The following is a 24,998-nucleotide window of genomic DNA, read 5'->3' as shown; positions in this document are numbered from 1 at the left end:
CACTCCACTTTAATAAAGACCAGAGGCTTTGATTACCCAGAGTGCTGCTGGGCTCTGATGTCCTTTTTAATAATAATAATGGTGATCTTTATTACCATGAGTTGTTCTGGCCTATGTTAGCGTGGTCGATGAGCATCATGAAAAAAACTTTAATACATCCTTAATTCATTGCATTCGAGAAACAGGCTGCATCGCAAACTAGAAAAAGAGGAAGACATTAATACTAGGTCATGCATTTTAGTACTTTATTTTGGAGATATCAGTGCAAATGAACACCAAAAATGAAAACATAAAAAATGAAATAATGTTTCAGGTCTTCACATGAAAAAATGAAACATCTTTTTTTTTTATATTTGCTGCTACAAATGTATTTCTCAGATGCACAATGCAGATCTATGATTGTACGTCAATCCCCCACTATAGCCCCGAGCTCTTTCACAGAGCTTTTTGTTAACCAGTAACAGAAAAGAAAAAGAAAAGAAAAAAAAAAAAATCACAAAAATATTCAATGCACGTTTATTTTTCACACATTTTTATCATCTTGCTCAACAGTCTGTGGTTATTTAGAGACTGTTCATATTCTAAACGAACCTCTCTCTGTGATAAAAAAAAGACCTATTTTAAGACTTGACATTTTCCCCAATCACCAGTAGGGATACACAGGTAGTTCCCATGCGTCTGCATGCAACAGGCAGCAGTGAGGAGAGTCAGACATTATTACACAACACAGCGCAGGATAGATTATCATTTACCACATAGAGACACATGCAAAAAACAAACCAACCAAAAAAGATGGGCATAGCATCCTCTGCCTTTTTATGTACAGTTGTACGCATATAATTCATATTTACATATCAGGGCATTAAAAACTAGGGTAATATCTTTTCTTAAACATTACAAAATAGTCATCTTTCATACTGAAAGTACTATTTACACAAATATATTTAACCATTGTGAAAATGTATTAATAATCGAAGAGACGTACTTCATAGGTATATGTATTAAAAAGATCACAAGACTAAATGGATAAAGCATGTGTGAAATTAATTGATACTGAAAAGAATACAGTACAATCAAAATTAGAAGCTAGATACCAGATATCCCTCAAGACACCAAGATACCTCGGTGATTTTTTTGGGGGGCAGGTACACATATCCAGCTGCTTTGAGAAACAATAATGTACCTGTGGTCTTCTCTTTATTATCATGCAATTCTTTTGACATTTTCTGAGTTAAGAGAATGCCACAAAAATAAGATGTACATAAACCACAACAGTTAAGAAATAATAATAAAAAAAGAAAAAATAAATCACAAACTGTCAAATTCTCAACAGATAACAATACTGAAAATTTTAATTACATGCTATTAAATTATTCTGAAAAAGCACTGAGGACTTGGCTTCGATAGTGCAAATTCTGGGTGCATCTTCACAAAAACTGGAGAAAGAAAACATTAAAAATTAAGCCACGTGTTCACACGCATAGTTGTTGTGTGCATGAAGTGCATAACAGTGGTGCTGGTTTAACTAGGACTGTAAGATAACTTTGTCAGATGCTGCAGCCTTTTAACTGTTGCTCTAGAAACCTGTTTACACACAGTTGCTCAACTGTAAGCACCACATACGCTCTGTTGACCCATCTGCTCAAAACTGCACAATCTGCAAACACATTACCCTGAATTTGCACTGTCGAAAATTGCCCTTAAAAAGCTCAATTCAAATAAAAGCAAATTACAATGAGTTGTGACCATTCAGACCTCTGTTGGTAATTAAACCACTCTATGTATCTTGAGGAGGTAAAGCGTTCATAGCTGTAGGACCCTCACTGAAGCTACTGCAGTGAAAAACTGTTGTCAGAGTCCTCCTTTGAATGAGTCTGTCTTGTACATTGTTGTAATAGACTGCTGTGACTGCCCTAGAATCACTTTATTTGGAATCTTATCTAAAATTGATGGGGTTCCGTCCATCTGAAAATGTTTTAATGGAGGAAAATAAATAAATGTCCACTGAACTGAGCGCTAACATTTTTGGAGTCGTTAATAATACATGTTGCTTGAAATGTTCTTTTTAAATGTTTAATGTCAAGCAACAAAGAAGACATGGAACAGTGATATGTGTATAATTCTGAAACAAAGGATACGTGTAAAGTGACCGATTCCAAAGGAGGACTCTGATATTGACAAAAAGCAATATGTCATACACGATTATCAATGACAATTAAAAACTTCCATTTTGACTGTTGTGTTTGGGTTGAATCAGACATTTTGCTGAGACTGGTCTATTTTGCACCTTTCCATGACCACGTAATGTAAAATTGAAAAAGCAATGCCGTTATGCATTTAGATTTGAACTTGCTCTGCTGAACAAAAACATTTTTTGCAATTGCTATTTGTCTCATCAAACCAATTTGGCAAGTTGTTAAAAAAAGAGAAAAAGAGTCAATGAATTTATTTTCCATTTTCTTGTAGTTGATACAACCTCTATTCAGATGATTGGCTCAGCCCTTGGCTCTTATGGCTGTGCTTGTCATTGTGGGTCGGTGATTGGGGGGTGGAGCTCAGACTGTGTTCATATGCATGCATGTCACTGATTGGTTCTTCTTTAACTCTGACCACAGACTGGCCTCCCTCCGCCTGCTCCTTCATCTCCTTCCTCAGCTGAAGGCTGCCCTTCTGCAGCATGTAATAAAGGATGGGGTTGGAGCGGGAGAGTCGGGGGGAGTCTGGGTTAGAGTCACAGCCCTCCTCCTCCTCCTTCTCATGACCACTCCACCTCCCAGGGCTCTCGGGCTCCTGTTTGACTAGAGTCGGGGGGTCCCGTTTTTGAGAGACGGGCCACGGAGCCGGTTGGCGGCCCCACGGGCTGCGATTGGGACCGTCACTCGTTGGGGGGGTAGGCAGTGGTCTGAGATTACCCTGTAGCCCTGAGCTGAGGGGGCTGTGAGGGTGCCAGCCGGGCAGGTTGAGGAAGCTGTGATTGTGAGTGGGCTGACTGAGGATGCTGCCGTTGGCTTTGCCGTTCGCCTGCAGGATGGAAGGACTGGGCGCCCCACGAGGCTGCTGGGAAAGCTCCTTTAAGCAGTTGTCTGATAGCAGCAGCTGTTTAAGCACATTGAACCCCCGACTCTCTCTGGTTAGGGTTTCACTGGGAGGACTTCGCGGTGGAGCCTCCTCTTCCTTTGGACTCCTCTGCTGGTCACACTCCTCCTGAAACACAGGAGAAGCAAAGCTGACGGTGTCGCCACCGTCCATGGCCCTCGGAGAGCTGCTATTGTTCAAAGTGTCAGTCCGATCTGAGCAAAGACGTCTTTTCTTTGGACTGGGGCTCGGAAACTCCCTCTGCTCCTCTTTAATTGTTTTAGGCTGCGACTCAACCTGCACAGCAGTACTAGTGTAATAAGTAGCAGTCTGTTGTTTTAGCAACTGACTCAAGAGGCCATATTTCGCTATAACCTCTGCAGGGCGTGGTTCTGTTTTTAAGTCCTGCTGAGATTCTGACAGAGGGCTACTCTTTCCATAGCTACTTGGTCTCTTTCTGCTATTGAAGTCATCAGATGTGCCCGAGGACTGCCCCATGTCGTCCATGAGCTCCGTTTTGACCTTTACATCTAAAGAGGGTCCATTGGAGCTGTCACACATGATGGAAGAACTGGGGCTCTTCTCATAGTTAACCCCTGCCACCTCCACACTTCTCCTCCCACTCCCACTGGGTCTGTCTTTGCGGCTGCCTGTGGCAGAGGCTGAGCCTGTTCCTAGAAGAAGCTGCAGCACAGTACGACGCTCCAGAAGGTTCTCAATCTGTGAGGAAGGAGGTGTGGCTTCCTTTCTGCTATAAGGTGTACCACTGCCTGAGGGTCCGTCAGAGAGTGGAGTGGTGGTGGTCCTGTGGATTGGAGCATTAAGCCTCTCCAACAGGGCAAGAGGCCGATTGGTGTCCAGCTCTGGTGCCAGCCCTTTACTAGAAGGGATGGGTGGTGGGGGGGAAGTTGTTCCACATTGAGCCAGATTCTGTAAGAGTTTACTGGCACTGAAGGCCGGCTCTGAGGCCTTTTCAGCAGGGAAGGTTTTAGATTTACACAAATCCAATGGGCTGGACTGAACATGGGGTGAGGGGTAGGAATATGGGGACTGTGCGCCACTAGGGTCACGACTAAGAGGGTAAGGAGGCTGGGCTGGGGCTACAGGCCTATCTGTGGGACTCTTTGTCCTGCTCTCCTCCCAGGGCACCAGTGCCTTCGGTTGGCTCCGAGACATGGTGGCCATAGTAATGTCAAGTGGTAAATCCTGGTTACCTACACTTTTATTTACCATCTCATTATTTCTGCGCTCAAGAAGGAGCTGCATAAGTGTGACCTTAGGGTGTGATTTTAGGTCAGGACTCATTTCAGACTTGGAGACCTTTGACCCTGACGGTTCTGGTTTCCACTTGTTTATTAAAGATTCTGTTAGTTTGTCCAGGGAGGAGGTAGAGAAAGAGGAGGAAGAAGATAAAGTATTAACAGTAGAGACAGAGGAAAGAACAACAGGGGATGGTGAAAAGGTTGAGGTGGAGGACTGAACAGAAGATCGAGGGGAGAAAGCAGTGGGAGCAGAGGAAAACACTGTAGTGGAGGAGGAGGAGGCGGGGGTGAAGGAGGTAGAGGGGGTGCTAGTTTTGGGGGCTGCATCTGTATTAGCTCTGCTTCTCATGGAAAGGTCGATGGGGGAGCAGCTGGAGTAGGAGCTCTCTGCGTCACTGCTGTCCTTGGCCAGGCTTCTCTCCTGGGTCGAACACTCACTGTCTGATGTGACCGAGGAGGAGCCGCTCAGTGGCAAAATGCCACAGCTGTCCTCCAGGTGACCATTCTTAGTCAGTTGCTTCTGGTTGTTGTGATTGTTGAGTAGAAGTAGCAGTAAGCTGCTGCATGTCTGAGGTGGACGAGTTGGACGGGAGTCAAAGCTTCGCTTCTCCCTAGGTGGCTGGCTGTGGGTGTGGTTTAGAGTATGTGTGGGAGTGGGTGGGGAGCTTTGGCTGTGGCCACGCAGCAAGGAGGGACTCTGTGGACTAGACATGCCCATTCGAGGGAGTGTTGTTGTTACTGTGGTTGTTGTCATTCCGTTTTGGGTTGTTAAGGAGCTTAGTGTGTCTGGGGCTCCGGGCAGAGTCCCTCCCACACTAGGTGGCCTTTTCTCCTGCTGGTTTGCCATGGCTGCTAGTCGTTCGCTGGCAGATCGTCCAGAGAGCTGGGCTTTAAGAGCATGTTCTCTGGAGTACTGTTGGAGATGGGCTTCACTGGACAGCAACAGGGCCAGCTGACTACAGGCCACACTGGGCTTTGGTGAAGGTGCTGGACTCGAGCGAATTTTCACCATGTTTGCAACAGCCTTCAAACGCTCTGCACAGGACACGGAATCCGCTGATGAGGGGGCGGAGGGCGGCGTGGCACTGTGTGCAGAACGAGGTGATTCTGGGGGTCTGTCCTGACTGTGTCCCCTGCGACTGTAAGGCGTGTTGCTGTGATTCTGAAGTTTGTTTTTCCTCATGAGGCCCTTTAGGCGGCTTGAGGCTGTCCCGTACACAGGAAGTGGCTCTTTGTCTGCAGGTGGCACCTTAGAGGGAGAAGACGCCTCACTAAGGGGCTTATTAGAGTTCTGGGACATTGCCACATTCTGAAGTCGTGAACTGAATGACTGAAGCAGGGAGGCCAGCAGGGTGCTCTCACCACCATGAGGAGAACCCTCCAGTGCTCCATTTTGCAGGCCTCCCCCTTGGCCATTCAGCTCAATTGAAGGTGAGCTCATCTGCTGGTTCCCTGGGTCATTCCAGGCCCCAGAGCGCAGTAGGCGGGCCTTCTTCAAGTGCTGCGAAGCACCTAGTGAGGGCCCATTTGTTCCAGCCTTTGGAGCTGTGGGGCCATGGTTAGGCAGTTGGAACGGCCTGCCTGACTTATCACCCTGCTCCTGGTTGCTGTGGGCAGCTTCAGACCTCCCGCTTGCCGTGGCCCCAGGCCCGGCCACCACTGGATGCATCAGTAAACCTTCCAGATAAGTTAGAACAGCTGAATCCTTGTGTGTCTCAGGGCCAGGCTCCTCCCCATGAGTCATGTTCAATACTAGGATCCCCTCGTATGGTTCAGCACTGGGAAACAACGTCCACTAGGTCATCTGGTTGACAGTGGCATGTACTTCCTAAATACCAAAAAGAGGGCAGGTAATGGCACAGAGAGAGTCTGCGGGGGTGGAAAGGATGCACTGCTTGGAAGTGATCCTTGTGTGTAGTGTGCACAGTCAGCACTGTGGTAAAACAGCAAACATGGTTGGAGGCAATCTGGGACAGGTGGGCCTCCCAGGCATTGTGTTGTGCCTTTAAACACAGTGGGATCCCAGAAGGCCCAGCTCCAGGCTTATGTGAGTAGCAGGAGAGGAGTAAGCGGGATTTCACCACAAAGATGTTGACACATTCCGTGGCTGTGGATGTTTGGGATGTCTGTCCTAAGGCCTGGCTGTGGTTCTGCCAGTGGCGCCTTTCAGCTTTGCAGATCTCACATCAGGGACCTATGGGAATGAGTGAGACAGAGGAGGGAGGAAGAGAGAGAGAGAGAGAGAGAGAGAGGGAGGTAGGGATGGAGGAAAAAGAGGAGAAAAGAGAAACTGTGTGAGAAGCAGGGATTTGCACAGCACTATATCACATTCATTTCACCACCTTGTCTGCCATCTCTGTTACTTAGCAACATTTCAGATTGACTGCACACGGCTCCTTCTCCTCTCTGCACTCTCTCCTCACCGCCACTGAACAGACGACAAATGTAGATTAGGACTGATTGGATCCAAATTGAAAATTCAAGCCCACTACCTTGAAAACATTCAGGTCTTGAGCTATAAGCCCCTCACAGCGATGTCTTTCAAAAGTGAAGGGCCTTATGAGAGCTGTGAATAATTTCTTATGCAGCTTGTCATTTCAGTGGATTATACCCCCCCTCCCTTTCTCCATATGCACCCCCACCTCCTGCTCCTTATGCACTTGGGAAGCATCTCGCACGATGCAACCTTCGCAAACACAAAGAAGGAGCCACCCACCCATTCACCCACATGCATCCGAGCTGGCATTAAAACGTGCATTCCTTAACACATTCAGTAAGTGCATCAAGTCACACAGACGTACACAGGATAACTGAACACTGTACCGACGCTTCTACTACCCACATTACATTGTTTAACATGTTGGCAGCTGTTAATCTCTGTGCAAATGTAGCTGGATTATTTCTACAAAAGGCAAGAGGGAAAGCTGGATTGACTTGTGTGTTTTGTTGACAGTGACAGCACAAGGACACAATCAGGTCTCATCACGTGTCACATGTTTTCTGTTTTTAATATATTTAGGCTTACACTTTTGTATTTGTTTCAGTTTAGTTTTATTTTGAGTAAATGACTGAATTTAACACTACTTAACATGTAGTTTTAGTTCTTCAGGTCTTGAAATAAGCAGCTTGGTTTACAGAAGCTGAAAAAAAAAAAATACTGTAGGATGAAAGTGTGCATAGCATTAAATGTGATTTGTGGGTTATTATGCAAAGCCATTTTGTTCATGTGCACCATGAATCATTAACATTTTGGGAAAACAAAATGAAGCCTCCTTTTTAAGTATTTATGTTATTATTTCACTGTAACATACACAAAGCTGTCACTTTAATTTTTTTTATTTTGTCCAAACAGAAATAAAGAAAAAAAAATCTAATCACATTTATTTTTTTCCAGCTTATACTTATGTAAACAAAGGGAAGGAAAAGCAGAAATTCCAAGAGCATTTATCATTTTTCAGCTTGTCATGAAAGTTTTTTTGATTGATCATCTTAACTATATTCAATTTATGTTTTTTTTCCAGAGATGATTACTTTCCTGAAAAGACTTGAATAGAAGGAGTGAAAGTCAAATTTTCATGCAAACAAAGCTGATTCCATTTCATTTTAGGTTGTATTTCAACACATTATTTTCACTGCTACTTTCAATTTCAGTCTTGGCTCTTATTAACTGTAACGCCCCCGGTCTGTGTACATGTGCACATATATGAGGTATTTATGTGGCGTTTGTGGTTGGTGTGTTAAGGGGGGGTTACTTCAGGATCAGGTGCACCTGTCACACCACACCACTGTCAGGAGGGCAGAGTCACTGACACTGGGGTGAGCGTTGTGCCAGTTGCCATGACAGTGTCAGTGGCGCTGCCCTGGGAGACCTCTGCTCTGAACCCTGTCAGCGTGGTTTCTGTGGATACAGGACACCTCCGACAGTCCTGGCCGCATCCCATAAAGGTTAATTAATACAGAGTTTCCACCTCGCTTCAGCTGCTGTCCGTGTCCTTTCCTGATGCTGTCCTCACCTTTGTGTCCAGTGAGTGGACGAACATAGCAGGTCACACAACAGGACAGCAGTCCTTGATTATGACGAAAGGCCATGGCAACCCACGCAGTTTCTAGTCTAAATACCTCACAGAGAGCAGCAGCACGGGCCAAAAACAAGGCAGTGGGCTTCTAATCAGAGTGGAATCCATCTTTGTGGGCCTCAGTCCACAAGTTGGCCTGACAGTAAGGGCAGTGAGGTGGCATTATTAATGACACCTTGAAAATGAGCAGGGATTAGTAGCTGGATTTAAGTTGATCACTGCACAATTAAGTCTGTGAAGCAGTGAGAAAACAACCTGGTTTGTTACAATAAGACCTCTTAAAAGCCAAGTGCCACAGGTTGATGAGATTCCTCAGAATGTGTAACGCTGCACAGAGTTGAATAACTTTACTGAGATCGGTACATCAGCATCAATTACCGTTCAAGGCCATCTTTAAGCTGTTGACCTAAATCTGACAACAACAAAAGCCAACCTGGTCACACTGGGCCATCTGACGTCTGCTGTCATGCTAATCTTAGATGCTCAGGATTAGGGCTATTTTCCCGCCAGTGAGTTTAGCGCAATTATAATAGATCGCCCTGTAACAGCACGTTTGATCAGCACGGTAAACATGTACATATGTTTACCTTCAACACAGCTTGGAACTGTAACTAATATAGCCTGATTCAGCCCTCCAGATACTGAAAGAAAAATATAAGTGGAAAAGAAACACTGACACGGTTTCAACATGGAAAATGCTGTTAATCTCTTTACTGCTGGCAGTGAACCTTTGGAATTACAGATGACCTTGTCTACGTTTTTGCCCAAAGAAACTTCAATACAGAGCAGACGAGGCAGCGTAGGGACATTATGGCACCGCACTGAATTAGTTTATATACAACAACAGCTTCTGCATCCACTATCTCATATAAAGTATGCTCTTTGAAACAAACTGAGGACCTGCAGACTCTTGAGAGACATGTAATGACAGAGGCGCAAGGGCAAGGAAAAATGTGTTCTCTTCACCGACAGAGCTCTGTTAACAAATAAATGACCTTAATATAGGGAAAGCTGTCCTCTATAGAGAGCCCCTAAAGCACACAGCCCTCCTCCTTTCCCCTCTCAGAATGTGTGATGTGTGCATTACTATTACATTATCTCCCCTGGTGTATACATTGAAAATGACCTTACACATCTGTTAACATGTCATCGCATTGGTGGTGGCACCCAAAAAGCCTGACCTCCACCCCCATCCCCCACCGTGGGACACCACAGCACCAATGAGCTGCTCTACAGTTTCTGTGGTGATTATCCATTATCCTTGACAATGTCAGCCAATGACAGAGCAGGCACAATTCTAAAGTGATTTTTACCTCTACACTCGGCCATGCACATATGAGAGGGAGGGCAAGTGATGGGGAGGGGTGAAAGCTTCATCATCCCCTGGCTGGTCGGAGGTTCATTTATTTCTGTCTGTCTTGCTCTTCTTGTGCTTAAAGACATCAGGAACAGGAAAGGTCACTGCACTCTCAGCCACTTCCTAAGATATGAAGCATTACCAAAGAGTGACATAAAATGTGCCGATGCAGATGTCATGGATTAGATTTGGAAATGTGACTTTCACCGGCGGCGCTGACCTCTAGATTACACCTCCGACCGCCTACTGACACGCAGCCATGAACATACTCACCAGTGACACAGCCCTCTATTTTATCTTTTAAAACTCTTGAGTTCTTAAATGACCTTCATTGTCAGGAATGGTAATCCATTTAAGCCATTTAAAATGTATGAGACCAAACAAAAGAATTAAAAAGGGGAAGAGCCAAAGAAGCGGCAGTTAAAGTCAAGGTCATTCATGCCGCCAAGGCTTTTCCACTTGATGCAACAGCTGGTGTCCATGCAAAGCTCTGGGCGTTAATAAAAAGTGACAATGCTGCCCAAGTGGTGTGTATTACTAATGTCTGACACCAGCCTGGCAGATGTGTTCTCCCTGCATTTAAGGGGAGTCAAGGTTAAAGGAATTTAAAAGGAGAGGCGATGCCTAAACACTATTATATCATGTAATCTGCAGCCCAGCCCTGCTGCACATACTCAACGGGGTAGCTCACTTACACATGCGGCGTGACCGCTATTTGTAAATTCAATATGGCCTGACATGATTAAATAAGACAAAACATAAGCTACCTGACCAAATGCAGTTGTTCCAAGTCTTCCACAAGTGAACGAGTGCACCAGAGGAAAGTTGAATTAAAGCTCTTGTTCACCTTGAAGGAGGTAAACAAGAGAATAACATGCTACTGAACAGCAGGAGAGCCTGAGCAAGAAAATGTTTTCGCAGATAAGTCAATCAGGACAAAATAACAGCGAAATGCAATACACAGGCACATGCACACCCACACAATGAGAACTAGGGCACTCTGACCCACTTCTTAGGATGCATTGACCAAACAAGTCATGCATAGCACACACGCCCCCATGTGCGCACACAGAAAGCCGTGGATGTACCCCACATAAAGGAAATGTGATACACAAATGCTGAAAAGTCGAGCATCTTGTGTTAAGCAGCACATGCAAACCATTTGGGAAAACCGCGCTAAACTGTACGACTCAGCACACTTGAATGCGAGCAGCTCAGACTGGAGGAAGATGGAACTGGAGCTCCTCAGTTCTTGGCCTGCATCTCGCTTTAACTTCATCTGTGCTCGTCGGTACAAGGAGTTCTCAGGGTTGAGAGGAGCACGGAGGAATTCATGCACACTGATGAGTCATCTAAGCAGTTCAGAGCCCAGCTGACTGGTGGAGGATCCAGCCAAAAACAGCCTGTGCATTGATGGTATTACTGCTCTGTATCACAGTCTTTCCCCTCACCTTACGTGCCCGGTGCGCATGGATGTGCCTGCGAAAATGTTTGTGTCCATAGTAAATATTTGTGTGCCATTTCAAAGACCCACCCAAGGGCCATTTCCTGAGTGGCTGAGAATTAGTGCATCAATTAAACACACACACACATTCCTTCTTAATGAGCCGTGGCTGCCATCAATCTATACCTGATTCATTTCTATGAGGCTCCGAGGTAATCTTCTGCTTACATCGTCTGTCCAAAACGGTGCTCATTTCCCTCCTGAAACAACACGCATTTTCCATTTGTAAACATGGGTGCTGGAAATAGGAACAGCTGATTGCCCCATGGCCAGCACGCCAAAAGGCAGAGCTCGGCTTTTGAAGCAGACTGCAGTGGTGATGTCTGAGGGAAATGGGCCACTTTGCAATTGAGATCAAATGTCCCACTGTCAGGCTGCCCTGAAAGCTGGATAAAACCAGCTAAAAAACCTTGGCCTTTAATGAATCATTTCCATAATATCCTTGGCATCAGCCCTAAGAAGGCCATCGCCGTGAGTCAGCAAGATGTTTGCCTTTATTGGGTTAAAAGAGTACGGATTTTTTTTCCACTGCGAGTAATTTGGGACAGTTTGGAGTAAGATGGTGTATGACAGAGGTCTAAATGACAGAATGAGAAAAAAGGGCATATCGCTGCTATCATTCTGGTTTTCATAATGCTCCCATTGACCTACTTTCTAGATTTTACATCATCCTAATTCTTCCTCTGAGTGAGGCTAGAGAATGACATTTTAGATTACAATAGGTTGTGAAGGGACATTCCATTAGAATGATTTTTTATTCCTCTTTTTACCTGAAAACGAAGACGGTCCTATTCAAAGTTAGATAATTAAAGGAATCTGTTACATCTATTAGATACATTTAACCCAATAAAGTATAAAACAATTATGTGTAACCTTTTCCGGGAAACTCTCTCAAGCGGTACCAATCCACTTGGCAAGGCCGAGCTGAGCACATGCCAATAAACAGGAGACTTCAATAAGATTAGTCCTACACCTGGACCTGATGCCCAACCCAGCGCTCACACCACAGTGGATGGGAACACCTTTTAGAGAATAGACAGAAAGGTTTCTGTAAGTATTATCTACCTATACTTCACTTAAACTGACAGTCACGGTCTCTGAATGCATCTCAGAAGATTGTGTTATGTTAAAAGTACCTGCTTCGAGCCCCACTTTCCCAACACTGGCTGATAAAACACCTAACAATATGCCTGTTGTCTCATTACCCAAAGAACCTTGTGGCTCACTACACACCATTGTTACACAACTCGGAGACCCATGGGTAAGCTCGGTCTTTTTTTGAAGCAAAACACTGCAAAAAAATTTAACCAATTATTAAGCTCGGATACTCAGGCCAATTACACAGGAGATTATCATGGAACACTCGCCATCATACCCACTGGGAGAAAATGTTTGATGCTGCAGTCAAACACCCGATTCCACAAACTTTTATTTAATTGAGGTGTCCTAGATAGGACGCACTAGAAGTTACACAATAGATTTCATTACAAATTGTCTTTTAGCACTGATTTTTATCCCTATAACTACAGACTCCATGTTTTGTTTTCTAACTAATCACTCCAGGTAAACAACACATTTACATCTTATTAAATACTCGTCAGTGTGAGCAGCTTTAAAAAGTAACTGATATTTGAGTGAAGGTGGTTAAAACATTGCAAACTGTACAAAAATTGCAGAGTAAATACTAGGGGTGTGTATTGGCAAGAATCTGGTGCTACAATACAAATCACAAAACTAGGATCACAATACCATATATCACAATATATCATGATACTGTTAAAAAGGCAATTTTTAGTTTGTTTCTTTTTTTAAATGATTATTTCCTTGAAGAACTGAATTACACCAGAAATATGCACAAATACTAACCACATTTTTATTTGATCACAACAGGATCTAATGCTATATCACAGAATTTTCCTGTGTTAAAACTTAAATTATGTTTTCCAGATATTACAGTTTAAAATCCTTTTCAAATGTTCATATTCTATTAGTTCATAACTAACATCATAACATTATTTTTTGTGCAATCCCAACAAAGGAACTAACATTATTTAATAAGAGTGTTGAATAATAATAACAAATAAAATATAAACAAAAAAGAAAAACAAAGAAACAAAAATGAACCTCCACAGAATCTGCATTTGAATAAATACCAAAAAATGTCTATACACTACTTTTTAAAATCGATACAGTATTGTGACATGAAATATTGCGATATATTGCAGAACCGATATTTTCTTACAGCCCTAGTAAATACTGGATGTAGAAAAAGTACATAAACTGGAAATGGTCTGTAATCATTCCTGCATTTGAACAGTTTAATATTTTACAAGTAGAAATCCTAAAAAGACTTTAAAACAGAATCCAAATGCAAACAAGTAGTAAAAACAAAACTATATTAAATGTGTAGAATTATATTGGGAGTTTCCTTGCAAACCCCAGGCATCTACCAGCCATATGATGAGTTACTGGTGTGTTTCCGCCCAGAAATGACTGAAATCATAATGCAGAAATGACTCCTATCCTCATATCACGTCTTCTGAACCTGCAATATGTTAATGCCTAACATTATGAAATATATACATAAATAAGCAAATACTGGCAACAAATGTAAGCAGGTATTTAACGCTTATGCCCTAAATGTCTCTGAAAATGTTCGAGGCCTAAAATCATCTCAAGGAAAATCCATACAGACACCAATGCAGAGCACACTCACAGAGCTCTACCTTCTCCTAAGTCTTAATTGTGAATAGAATGGTCTACAATATTTGCTTACCACAGCAGGGTTAGCCTACTTCAGCAGTACAATAGAAAAGCCCTGTCTGAGCTGCCCTTTGTAAATGAGCCGCCCCAGGCATGAACTATGATTACAGAGGTTTACAAAATTTGACCAGTGAGCAATATGTCAAGTTAATCCCACTATTTTACATTACAACCCCGTTTTACGATCGAGCATAAAATTTAATAAATAAAAATAAAACATATCCATTCAGAAATGCAATGCAGGTGTTGTTAAGTGTTTATGAGATAATCATGTCTGGTATATGCTATTGGCTTCATCAGCGAATTAGAAGTACCTTCTAATTATGCAGAAATAAAAACTCAACGACTAAACTGAACAGGTGGATTTGACAAAACTGTCTGTTAAACTGTTGAAAATCATCACATGGGTTCATTTTATTGAAGCCAGAGTTGGCAAGAACTGAATATAAAAGTCCATGCAGAGAAATGAAAAGTCAATGTTACAACCTGAAAAAAAATCTATATTTGTAACTGTGTAGTGTGTTTATGAATTACTGGGATTTTACAGTAAAAGTACAATGAGCTGATATGTTCCACTAATGTTGCTGTCATTATATATTTGTACAGAACGTTGATTAATTCTTAAATTTCTAGTAGTAGCTGAAAAAAGAAACGCTGTGTATAAATTAAAGAGGCAGAATAGGACCATTAAAGTTTGGTTATTTTAGTTAGTGCATAATAAATGGAGTTGAGTTTGTGTGTTTACTCCAAGTCTTTACTCACAGAGGTCGAAAAAGATAAGATGAATGAATGAATGCATCACAAAATCTCACATTATCCAAACTCATTTTATTTTACTACACAAAGCCGATTTTACCTGTAATTCTATTTTGTTTTAGCTGTTGTTGCAGTGTTTCATTTTATTTCCTCTGATGTAAAGTAGACCAAGCAGAGGGAATGTGACAAAACTGACTAAAATGTTTGTAGATATGATTTGTTCTTATTGAAAACATCCTTGTCCGAATTAAAGCGACAGATTAGAACAGAAGTATTAAATCCAAGTGAACGGTCCTCATTCATGGTTGTCATCAGTCAAACTCCTCCTGCTTTTCTGTCTAAGCGGAGGTTAATTGCAATTAATTGCCGTTACCTGGCAGCTCAGGTATAATCAGTCCCTGTGAAACCGCCTCAAGCTAAACCCGCCGACCAGAATTAAACCCATCACCTTAAATGAGTGTCTTTATCTCTTAAAAAGAATCACAGAGGTTTTTGTTGCCTTAGAATTGATCAGGTCGCCTCTACTGTAACCGAGAGTAACACACTAATTATCAACCCAGATGCAGACAAGCACAGGGCCAAGGCTCGCAGGAAATGAGTCTGTCTTCCCTCAGTCAGGCATTGACTATTAAATCAGACAGAAAGAGATAGACAAGGCCAGAACCCAACTGCAACCAGCCTATTATTCCCCTGTAATGAAGGCGATGGAGAAAGAAAACTATCTGGAGTTGTAACAAGTAACAGAGTTAAAAAATGTAAAAAAGAAAAAAAAATCCACACTAAGCCAAATGCTAACACACCTCTTCTGCTGTGGTTGGGAGGTGAATGCAGACACACATCATGCTCTCGTACCTTGTCATCCTTAGCTATGGAGGCTGATACAGGTAAAGTGCAGTAATCAATTTGCTCTACTGGCAGGAGTGCTCCTTTAGAATACTAATCAGGCTTCCGCCCTCCCCTCTTCCCCCTTTCTCGCCAACCCTCCGCCGCCACCCCCTCTGCCTTTCTCCTTCCTCGTTCACCTTTCTCATGACTTGACACCCCCCCAGTGCCCCAGACCTGACCAAATGCTAAAGGAGGGCGGGCTGTCTTCTGCACAGATAACTGCTGCCACTAATCAAGCCTACGTGCACCGGGGCGTGGGATTAAAAGAGCTTGCACAGCTTGACTCAGGCACTGAATGGCGTTGGCGCACACATACACACATGCACAAGCAAATACACACGAGGTCAAAATAAAAACCTATAGGGAAGCCTGCAGCGTCTCGTCCCAGAAACGCACACATACACACAACCCTCAGACGAGCAAACAACATAACAAGGTCAACTTAAAAGCTGATGTTAGGTGAACATTCTCGGGCTATAAAAGAACACACACAAGAAGATTAGATCTAAATTTACTCCGCCAGTCAAAACGGGGCTCGGTGGTGAGCCACCCATTTCTATCTCTCAGAACACATGTCACGCAGGGAGCTGCAGTGTTGTGCGCATCTAAAGCGAAAAAGAGGAACAAACTCAACTGTGAATTGACAGGGCCTTAATTCCTGTTCGTTTTTCATTTGGAGAGATGGCTTACAAGGGGGGTCGCTACACCATATCAAACACATGCCGGAGTTGCCTGGAGGCTGTAACAGAGCGTCCTCAATGTTACACTGCATACACACACACACACACACACACACACACACACACACACATATATATATATATATATATACAGGCAAGCAATAGAAGAGTGTGTGACAGAGGGGGAGAGAGACAACGCCACCCTATGCATCAGCAGGGATATTTCATTATGTACATAACGAGTGCCATTAATCGCTCTTAACAAGAGGACACAACCTCACCTTGGCAGTCTCACATGCACAGCAGGAAGGTGGGGGGGTTGGGGGCGGGGGCATGGAAATATCTATAGTGCGCACAGAAATTAAAATTCAACACACTCAAGGATCCGCCGCCTCCTTTTGACCGACCACATCGCGGCCCGGGGGTGTGTGGAGGCAAGCCAGCAGTCATATAGAGGCAGCTCGTCTGATGGACACATAAAAACACATAAAAAAGTAAAGAAAGAGAAGAAGAAGAGAAGGGGAGAGGGAAGGGAGAGATAAATATATAAATAAAAGTGGGGGAAAATGCCGCAGTGGTGGATGCCAGTGGGGGCTTGTGCCCTTGACATACTGACACGGGCTGGAAAGGGAGGGAAGGGGAGGGGGGGGGCACTGTCATGTGACACTCTTGTCATTTGCCTGATCACCCGCTTGTCCACCCGCCTGCCCGCCCGGCCACCTGGCAAACACCCCCACCCCCCACCCCCCACCCATCACCACCACAACTCACAATATCTCACCCACCTTCGTGCGACCTCATCCTCCACTGACCTGACGCCGCTTGCCCCCTCCTCCACCTATGCCCATCGCCAGCCCTCCCTCCACCCTCCACCCGCTCTTCCCCTCTGCAGTCCTAGCACACCCCCCCGTCCGCCCCACCCCTACTGCTCCGTCTCCCCTCCCTCCCCTTTCCCTCCCCCGCGGCTGTGCAGCAAGGTCAGGCGGGTCACCGTGTCCTCATCTGTAATCCGCTGCCATTCGTCAGCAGCCCCGGCCCAGGCTGGAGGAGAGAGAGGAGAGAGAGGAGAGGCAGGCGCTTCGACGAGGGGAGAATGCCCAATTAGGCAGCTGTCACACACACACACCAACACACACACACACACACACTAACACACACCGAGCTCGACACAGCAGAGCAGGAGAGAGAACGAGAGGAAAGGGAGGGAGGTGGGGAGGGAGGCTGCAGAATCAGCCTACTGTCCACAGACACAGGAGGAGGGTGGGGAGTATACATGAATCCTTTCAGCTGTGAGTGTCTGTGTATTGTTTTGGTGTGTGTGTGAGTGAGTGAAAGGTTGGTGGGGGTAGTAGCTACAGTTTAGACATGTATGACTACCATCTGAGGCATGTCAACAGGAGGATCAGGCTTTTGAGGATAGTTTTTCAGATTTATTGGCCAAGTTTGTGCACACGAAGAAGGAATTTGACTCCAGCTTAACCTTAGCTCTCACATGTTTTACATAAGTACATGTATAAAAAAATGTATAGGTGAATAGAGAATAAGAATTTCTACAAAATTGTACAAATAGTGACACCAAACAGTAGTGCAAGTATAAAAAACCCCCAGTAGGGCAGTATATGAGGACAATAGTGCAAATATACATGAGGTATATACTATCACACTTTGACAGCTGTTTGAAACTGTCCTTGAATCTGCTGGTTGTGACGTACAGAGTTCTGTAACGCCTAACAGAGGGAAGAAGTTTGTGTCCGAGATGTGAGGGGTCTGCAGGGAGAATGAAATTGAATGAAATTTTATGACACGCCAACCATTCTTATCAAAATGAAAGTAACGCTGAGTATTCTGCTGAGTGCCTCTCTTATCTCTAACCACAAGATTGATGAGATGATCAGAAAGAAGTGGTTTGGTGCTTCTGCAAGAAAAGAACAACCAAACGGGGAGACACGGGAAGCCAAGCGCTGCCTCATGTCCAGTTGACCGCCTAAAAGAAGGTTAAACGCAACACAGGATATCTTTACGGTCTCAGACTACCAGCAGATATCAAATGGGTGACAAATATCCCATAATTGGATCATTTATCACCAGCAAACACATCTGTTTTGAGTAATGGGAAAACTAATCAGCAAAAATGATACAGAGAAGACTCCACGCCAGGCGCAGTGAAGATTTATGCTCGGGTGATTCAGGACTCAAGCCTGTATGTATTGATTGTTTAGTCTAAATGCTTCTTCGTTTAATCAAAAGAAAGAGTCAAAATGGTGCCATGCCAGCTGGGTGACGAACAGGTGTGATCGAACGCCCCACGGGAGAACACAGCGTTTCTTCATCCTTGTTCTTTTCTTTTCAGAGTCCAACCGAACGTGTCAAAGTTCATCGGAGTTCAGTGGAGCTTCAAATCCAGCTTTGAGTGGTTAGTGTTCAAAAGGATTGCGTCACAAGTGCGAGGGACACTTATCCGGTAAATCCTGTCTGAGTAGAAAGTACAGTTCATAGGGACTAATGCTAGATGTCATACATACTGGATACATATGTTCCTCAGGGGAAGATTTTCGCTCGGCTACAGGTGTGTGGGGGTAAATTTGTCCTCCCTGTTCCATGTGTACATGTACACACAAGCTCGAAAAGAAACAAAGACTATGCAGGCAGAGCAAAATCATCCAGTTATATTATATTAATATAGTTGGAGCATGCAGAGGGGATAAACGCTGAAATCCCCTGAGCAACACTTGAGCAAAAGGACCTTCTCTGCAGCAATTTGAATGTCAATTTATTATTCATCAGTACAAGTGAGCAAAGGTACAGACTCTAATTTTCCATCTGTACTGTAGCAAATAAACAAATAAAAATAAAATATATAAAACACAAAAAAAGTAACACCTTTCATGAAGTGTAGCTCAAGCTTCTTTACAAGAAAAATAAAAGTAGTATCAAATAAAGGCATTAATGTTCAATATATACAATTAATTAAAAGCAACATAAGCCTTGCCCTTCTAAAAAACCCCTGCCAAAAATCTGGTCACATAAACACAATAAGCGTGAATACAATGCAGTTTTGTTTGCATTCACTTAAAATCAATCTATAGAATATGCTTTGTGCAAACTGTCCTCTGCAACAATGCTATATGATAATAGAATAATGTGACTGTATAGACACATAACGTCAACTGAGGCCGCTGTAAATGTACTGTAACATCCAGTGGGTTTACTGCAGAAGCCTGTGGGACATCTGTAGTCATTTCCGTGCGGCTGTATCAATGTGCGACTCCACCCATCTCTGTGATTGTTATTATAATGACTCAGTGTTTTGTCGGCCAGTTCTCGCTCGGTTCTTCTTCCAGCACTGAAAGTACCTAAAGTGCACCCAAAGTCTAAAGATTGTAATCTGTGATGTCATATTGATGCATAGCCTGAAGCAGCTCCATTAGCGGCCAGGGAGACTGACTTTGTGGACTCATACAATGTCTGCCTGTACTTTTACATCTAAAGGAAATTTAGATGATAGGAGGGCTATTAGTTCTGTTCCAGAAAACATAGCCTTATCTCCGTCCAAAAATCATCCGGTGCACCGTTCACCTTGTACCACTTTTACAATTCATCGTATATGAGCACTTTATTATTGTAAAATTAGAGATGAGGGAGTATTTCTGGCAACAGATGATATAAACACTTTGCTAGTCTTACGGGCAAATCATACTCTTAAGGCTAAAATATTTCTTTGGTAAATAAAATATTGTAAACTTTTCCAGTACTGAGAGGTCAGGATTCAGGGTCAGAACACAGGTTTACACTGGAGATGATATCGATCTTGTTTCTCTTGATGATACTTTAGTGCTGGCTGTGATTCGACAGACCTGAATCCAGATCCTCCGTCTGAACGGCCGCTCCTTCACTAAGTGCATCCCTGATAAGTACAGCTGTCATATGACAACACAGCGCAGCCACAGTGTAATGGGCACTGCAAGACGACACCTGATTGACCAATGGACACAACATGACTACAGTGTCGACAAAAAACGGACAGGCGTGTCAGCCCATGGATAATGTAAACTGAACTAAACCGTCGACGCCCTCAGCAAAGACCCACACAGGCCCACGTTTGACTCATGTTTTTATTATGTCCCTTGACCTTTAGTATCATAACACCACTCCATCAGGTATTTCTAGTTGTACAGTCATTAAATAACAGTTAAAGTACAACAGTGTCATCATAACTAATGCATCTGTTGGAAAAATAATTTACATTTTAAGTAAAGCATCAATAGTTTCTCACAGTAGGACGTTTTTACTAGCTAGAAAGAATAATTTTAGAACATAAACCCTGCCTTGTATTCATCCTAAACTGATATCTAATTTGTTGGAAGCACTTATGTTAAATGCACTGTAAACAATTTCTGCCATTTGGAGAGTTCTCACATAAAACAACAAAATACCAAGTTCAATGATATACATCCTTTCACAACGAACATTAATACATTATATTATTCCATGGTATAAAAAACATAAGTTAATTCTTTTGTCTGTGTCCTTGACAATGGAACTGATGAAGATTCAAAGTTGGTTCACAAGCACCTTCAATGGCAGCTCACTGCACCTAATGTGCTAATGCTAATTGCAAATGCTAATGACAGGTGCTATGTGTATTAAGAAAGGTAAAATGCAGAAACTGAATTTCCATATAAGGATAGTAATGCGAGTTAACCTTTACCTTTTTTTCACCCTAATGATGTAGTCAGAGGAAACTTTAGCTAACAATATGACATCAATGAAACTGGCCATAAGTCTTAATAAAAATCTTGTTTTTCTGCATTTTAAGTTATTTTACATATTTAATTTAAATGCCCAAATCAACAGAATATAAAACCATATGTAGTTGTATAAACGTATAAAACATTATAATGCAGAAATAAAATTTAAAATAGTGTTAGACTGGCCAGAAGAACACACTACAGACTTATGAATTGTTTTGCTTATGTAAGAGGCTGTAACGTTTTGAAATTCTAATGTGGAAGTGTTACATATTATACCTTTAAAATGTGTAAGAAAAAAGTGGCAAACTTCATACTCATATAAATGACCAAAATGCTACTGCTAATAATTGCACCTACAATGTTTACATTCAGACTGGAGTGTTTAGCTGCTGGTAATCAGCTAAAACCTAAAAAGCTGAATACATATAGGTATCAAAGTGTCCAAGTCACCCACCTGCTGATGAAACAGATAATTCGGTTCACTACAGTTTTTTGTTGTATGGTCAAGTGAAGGCTGACTGGTTTAAAAAAAAAGTGAAATTCACTCTAGCTGAAACTCAGTTCAGCCTCAACCCTCAGCTGAGGAACGTTTGGAAGCAGCCATTGGTTCGCTGTCCCTTTAAATAACTTTAAGACCTTTTTTTCTCTTCTCTACCTCCCTCCCTAGAGGTTTATCACTGTGACTCTTCTCTCTCTTCCATCTTTCTCCCCCCTCTTTCTCTCTCACACACAAATGCTGCCTGTATGTGTGGCTGGCAACTACAAAGCAGTTAGCCAAGCATCTCTTGGCTCTGTGCAGAGAGAATAAGACACTCTCATTACTGCCCTTAAAAAGCTCTTGCCCTCTGAAAATCCACTGTAGACCCAGACGCCAATGCAGAAAGTCACAGGAAAGCTTCAAGGAGTTAAAGGCTACCTTTCCCCTAAAAACTCAGCTGTGTGTGTGTACATGTCTGTGGTTGATGTCCCCCCCCCCCCCGTTCCCCTTTCCTGTTCCTCTTTAATGTCACAGGGCTGGCTCATATGACCTTGAGCAGAAGCGTTGGCACGGCAAGAGCGAGAGCTGCCTCGCCTGCGGGCGCCCTTGAACTGGATCTGCAAGACAAAAAAAAAACCTTCACGCGGCCTGATAGACATCTCAGCCCCCTCCTACCCCTCCACCTATCCTCCCCCCTTTCTCCTCAGCTCTTTTATTCAATCTACGCCACTCCTTATCTGTTCCCCCTGGTGGGAAGAGATTTATCAGGATGCTGTATCTTTAACCTCTCTATCAGACTGAGATAGAAACAGAATTTCAAAATGTCTGACCGGCCTGTGCGGATTTATTTTTAAACCTCCTCCTCCTCCTCCTCCTTCATGCACAAGCCCCATGCCATTTCAGGAAAGGGATTCTTGGAAGGGGGGGGGTCGCTTTATGGAATACACCTGTGTGATGAGATGGCAATCCACTCAAGAGGTGTTGTTTACGTACAAGGAAGTTCCAGACTGTTTTTCCCTCCCTGATCTGCTCTCAGCCATTGGCACACAGTGACCTGTAGCTTCAAAACAAATATCCAGACCTCTGTTCCAAGGATGAGCGTCAGCTTACCACCCAATCAAGGTTCTCGGATTTAGTGAGGGGGCTGTGCTTCTGAGCCAGTGTTTTGACAGGTTGATGATGACCTGCTCCGTCCCAGTGAAGACCTCTGATTTTCCACTGTAAACATCAGAGTCCAGAGTCCAAAGTCTGGCTCTGCACTGTCAAACCCGACCGAGCTGAGCAATAGTCTACTGTAGCAGCACAAAGAAGGGTTTTATCGGCATGCAAATATTTTGCGGCACCCTCCCTTCGACTGCGACTCGGGCCACCAAGGTTCAAGTAATACAGTAAATATTTGCTTTGCCCGCTTAAAGGTAATGTGTTCAATATGGGTGTTTGAGAACTCACAAAAGGCCTTTTCTTCTGAACATACACGCTGCACGACAGTGGGTGTAGAAGCCTGTATGGTCTACCCACTAGGAAATATTTAGTTTTGTGATGCTGACATGTTCACTCTCCTCACATCAGCAGGATCTCAATTATAACAAACCACCAAACCATGTTTTAAATCACTCTGACTTGAAACAGCTGAGGAAACTAGTTCCATCATAATTGGGACTGATGGACAGATGGACCGTCTTACATATGGACACATCTAAAAAAAATATATATATATATAAATAATTGACGGTTTCCATGCAAAGATGTGTGATAGGTGGTGTTCAATGTTGTATTAAAAAATCTGAACCTAAGTTAGGAGACATTTGACTGAACTTTTTTGTCTGATTTTGACATTATGACAGTTTTTCTAAAATGTTCACTATTTAAGTTTCATACGTAAAGTTTGTGTTGGTCGTGCACTTGAAGCCAGTAACTTATTGATATTAACAAACTATTTATAAGTGAACGACTATCTTGGTTACCAACAAACAATGATAATTAAGTATTCAGGTGCTTTTTGCTGGCACCAGAATTCTTCGGTACCTCTCTTCTGTTATGTGTGCTAAGTGTTAATTCTAATTGCTAATATTAGGTGCTTTTAGGCGTATTAGGGAGGGTAAAATATAGAAGCGGAATTTCCACATGGGGATTATACAGTGAGTTGCCCTTTTACTTTTATTCACCTTAATGATAAGGCCATTATACAATGGTCTGTAGATAATATTCCAATTCTTTTTGGCTTTCACTTGACTTCTTCTGTGAATCTTTCCTGTATGTGCAATGCTAGCTACTGTTAGCTTAGAAATGGCAATGGCTAACATCAACAAATAACTGGTTCCTGACACAAAACTGACTATCTTCACACAGACATACAAAACGTACATGTTGCACATTTACAGACAGCACCATATCACATTGCTTTGAGTGTTGTAAAATATTCCAGTGTCACCCATGTTATTTCTAGGTTCTTGCCAATGTGCAGCCATAGTCTGGGCAGTTTGGAGAGACTGGACTGGCCCTCCTACTGGTTCTCTTCATGCCTGACCTTTCAAAACTGTAATGTTATCACATGTCATATGCAGGCCTGCTGGAAACCATCTGCTAAAGGCAGGCACTGTGGTGGCTCCCTATCACCAAAAAAAAAAAAAAAAAAAAAAGAATGGAAAAAAGAGGAAAAACACACAACACTGGCTGGAGTGGCCGAGTACTGGTTCTGACTGGTTTAACGCTCAGCATGTCTCACCTTCACACACAAACACAGACAGACGGTGACATGCATACGCCCCCTCAGAGGCTGTTGGTGAGCGACATGAGCCATGAGCAGTCTCCTCAATTAGCGTTAAGGGGCTTTCGCACAGAGACATGAAGTTCTGCGGCTAAGAATAACATTAGGCAGGTCTACTGGCCGGTAGTGGTAGGGCTCAGGAGCTGTGGCACCGAGCAGAGCCGGGCATGTGCGCTCTAACCAGAGTCTCTCTGCTAATCCGATCCCCCGCCATGTTTAGCCCCACCTCGGGATATTATGTTATGTTTGTTAGTGTGACACCTTAGCTAATAGGGCTGTTTTAAAACACAGTGAAACCAATATGATTAATATTAGCAGTGACTCTTACAGGGAGACTGAAAAGACTCAACTGGTAATGAACCTTGTGTTTATTCTCTCTGAAATCCTTCACATCAAAAGGAGAAGTCTACTTTTCATATCAGGGAGAAGGGGGTGTTGAAATATTAAAAAGAGCACTATAGGACAACCCCCCCCCCCCTACACACACACACACACACACACACACCACCCACCCCCCTCCATCCACTGCCTGCAGTACAACCAAAAAGCAGACTCTGTTGTGGAGGCATATTTTCACATAGTGAAATATGAGTGAGCTCTGCTGCCTGAAAATTGCATTACTCCATAAGCAGACCCCCGTAGTA

The 24,998-nt window shown here is 43.3% G+C and overlaps 1 protein-coding gene across 5 annotated transcripts in view; it reads right to left on the bottom strand.

Moving 5' to 3' along the window:
• Positions 1 to 228: 228 nt before the first annotated feature.
• Positions 229 to 24,998, bottom strand: part of nrip1b (nuclear receptor interacting protein 1b) — a 38,229-nt gene continuing 13,459 nt past the window's right edge. For 2 of the 5 annotated variants that reach the window (XM_030154839.1, XM_030154838.1), the window contains one exon: positions 229 to 6,531. In XM_030154839.1, coding sequence (XP_030010699.1) covers positions 2,479 to 6,081 — 3,603 coding nt within the window. In that variant the 5' untranslated portion in view covers positions 6,082 to 6,531 and the 3' untranslated portion in view covers positions 229 to 2,478. Of the gene's footprint in view, positions 6,532 to 15,593; positions 15,615 to 15,645; positions 15,755 to 17,143; positions 17,180 to 24,998 lie in introns of those variants that run through there. The other 3 variants (XM_030154841.1, XM_030154840.1, XM_030154842.1) reach the window with 3 other exon arrangements.

Source organism: Sphaeramia orbicularis, chromosome 14 (genome assembly GCF_902148855.1).
Source record: "Sphaeramia orbicularis chromosome 14, fSphaOr1.1, whole genome shotgun sequence".
Lineage (NCBI taxonomy): Eukaryota > Metazoa > Chordata > Actinopteri > Kurtiformes > Apogonidae > Sphaeramia > Sphaeramia orbicularis.
This window is presented reverse-complemented; position numbering and strand designations above follow the sequence as displayed.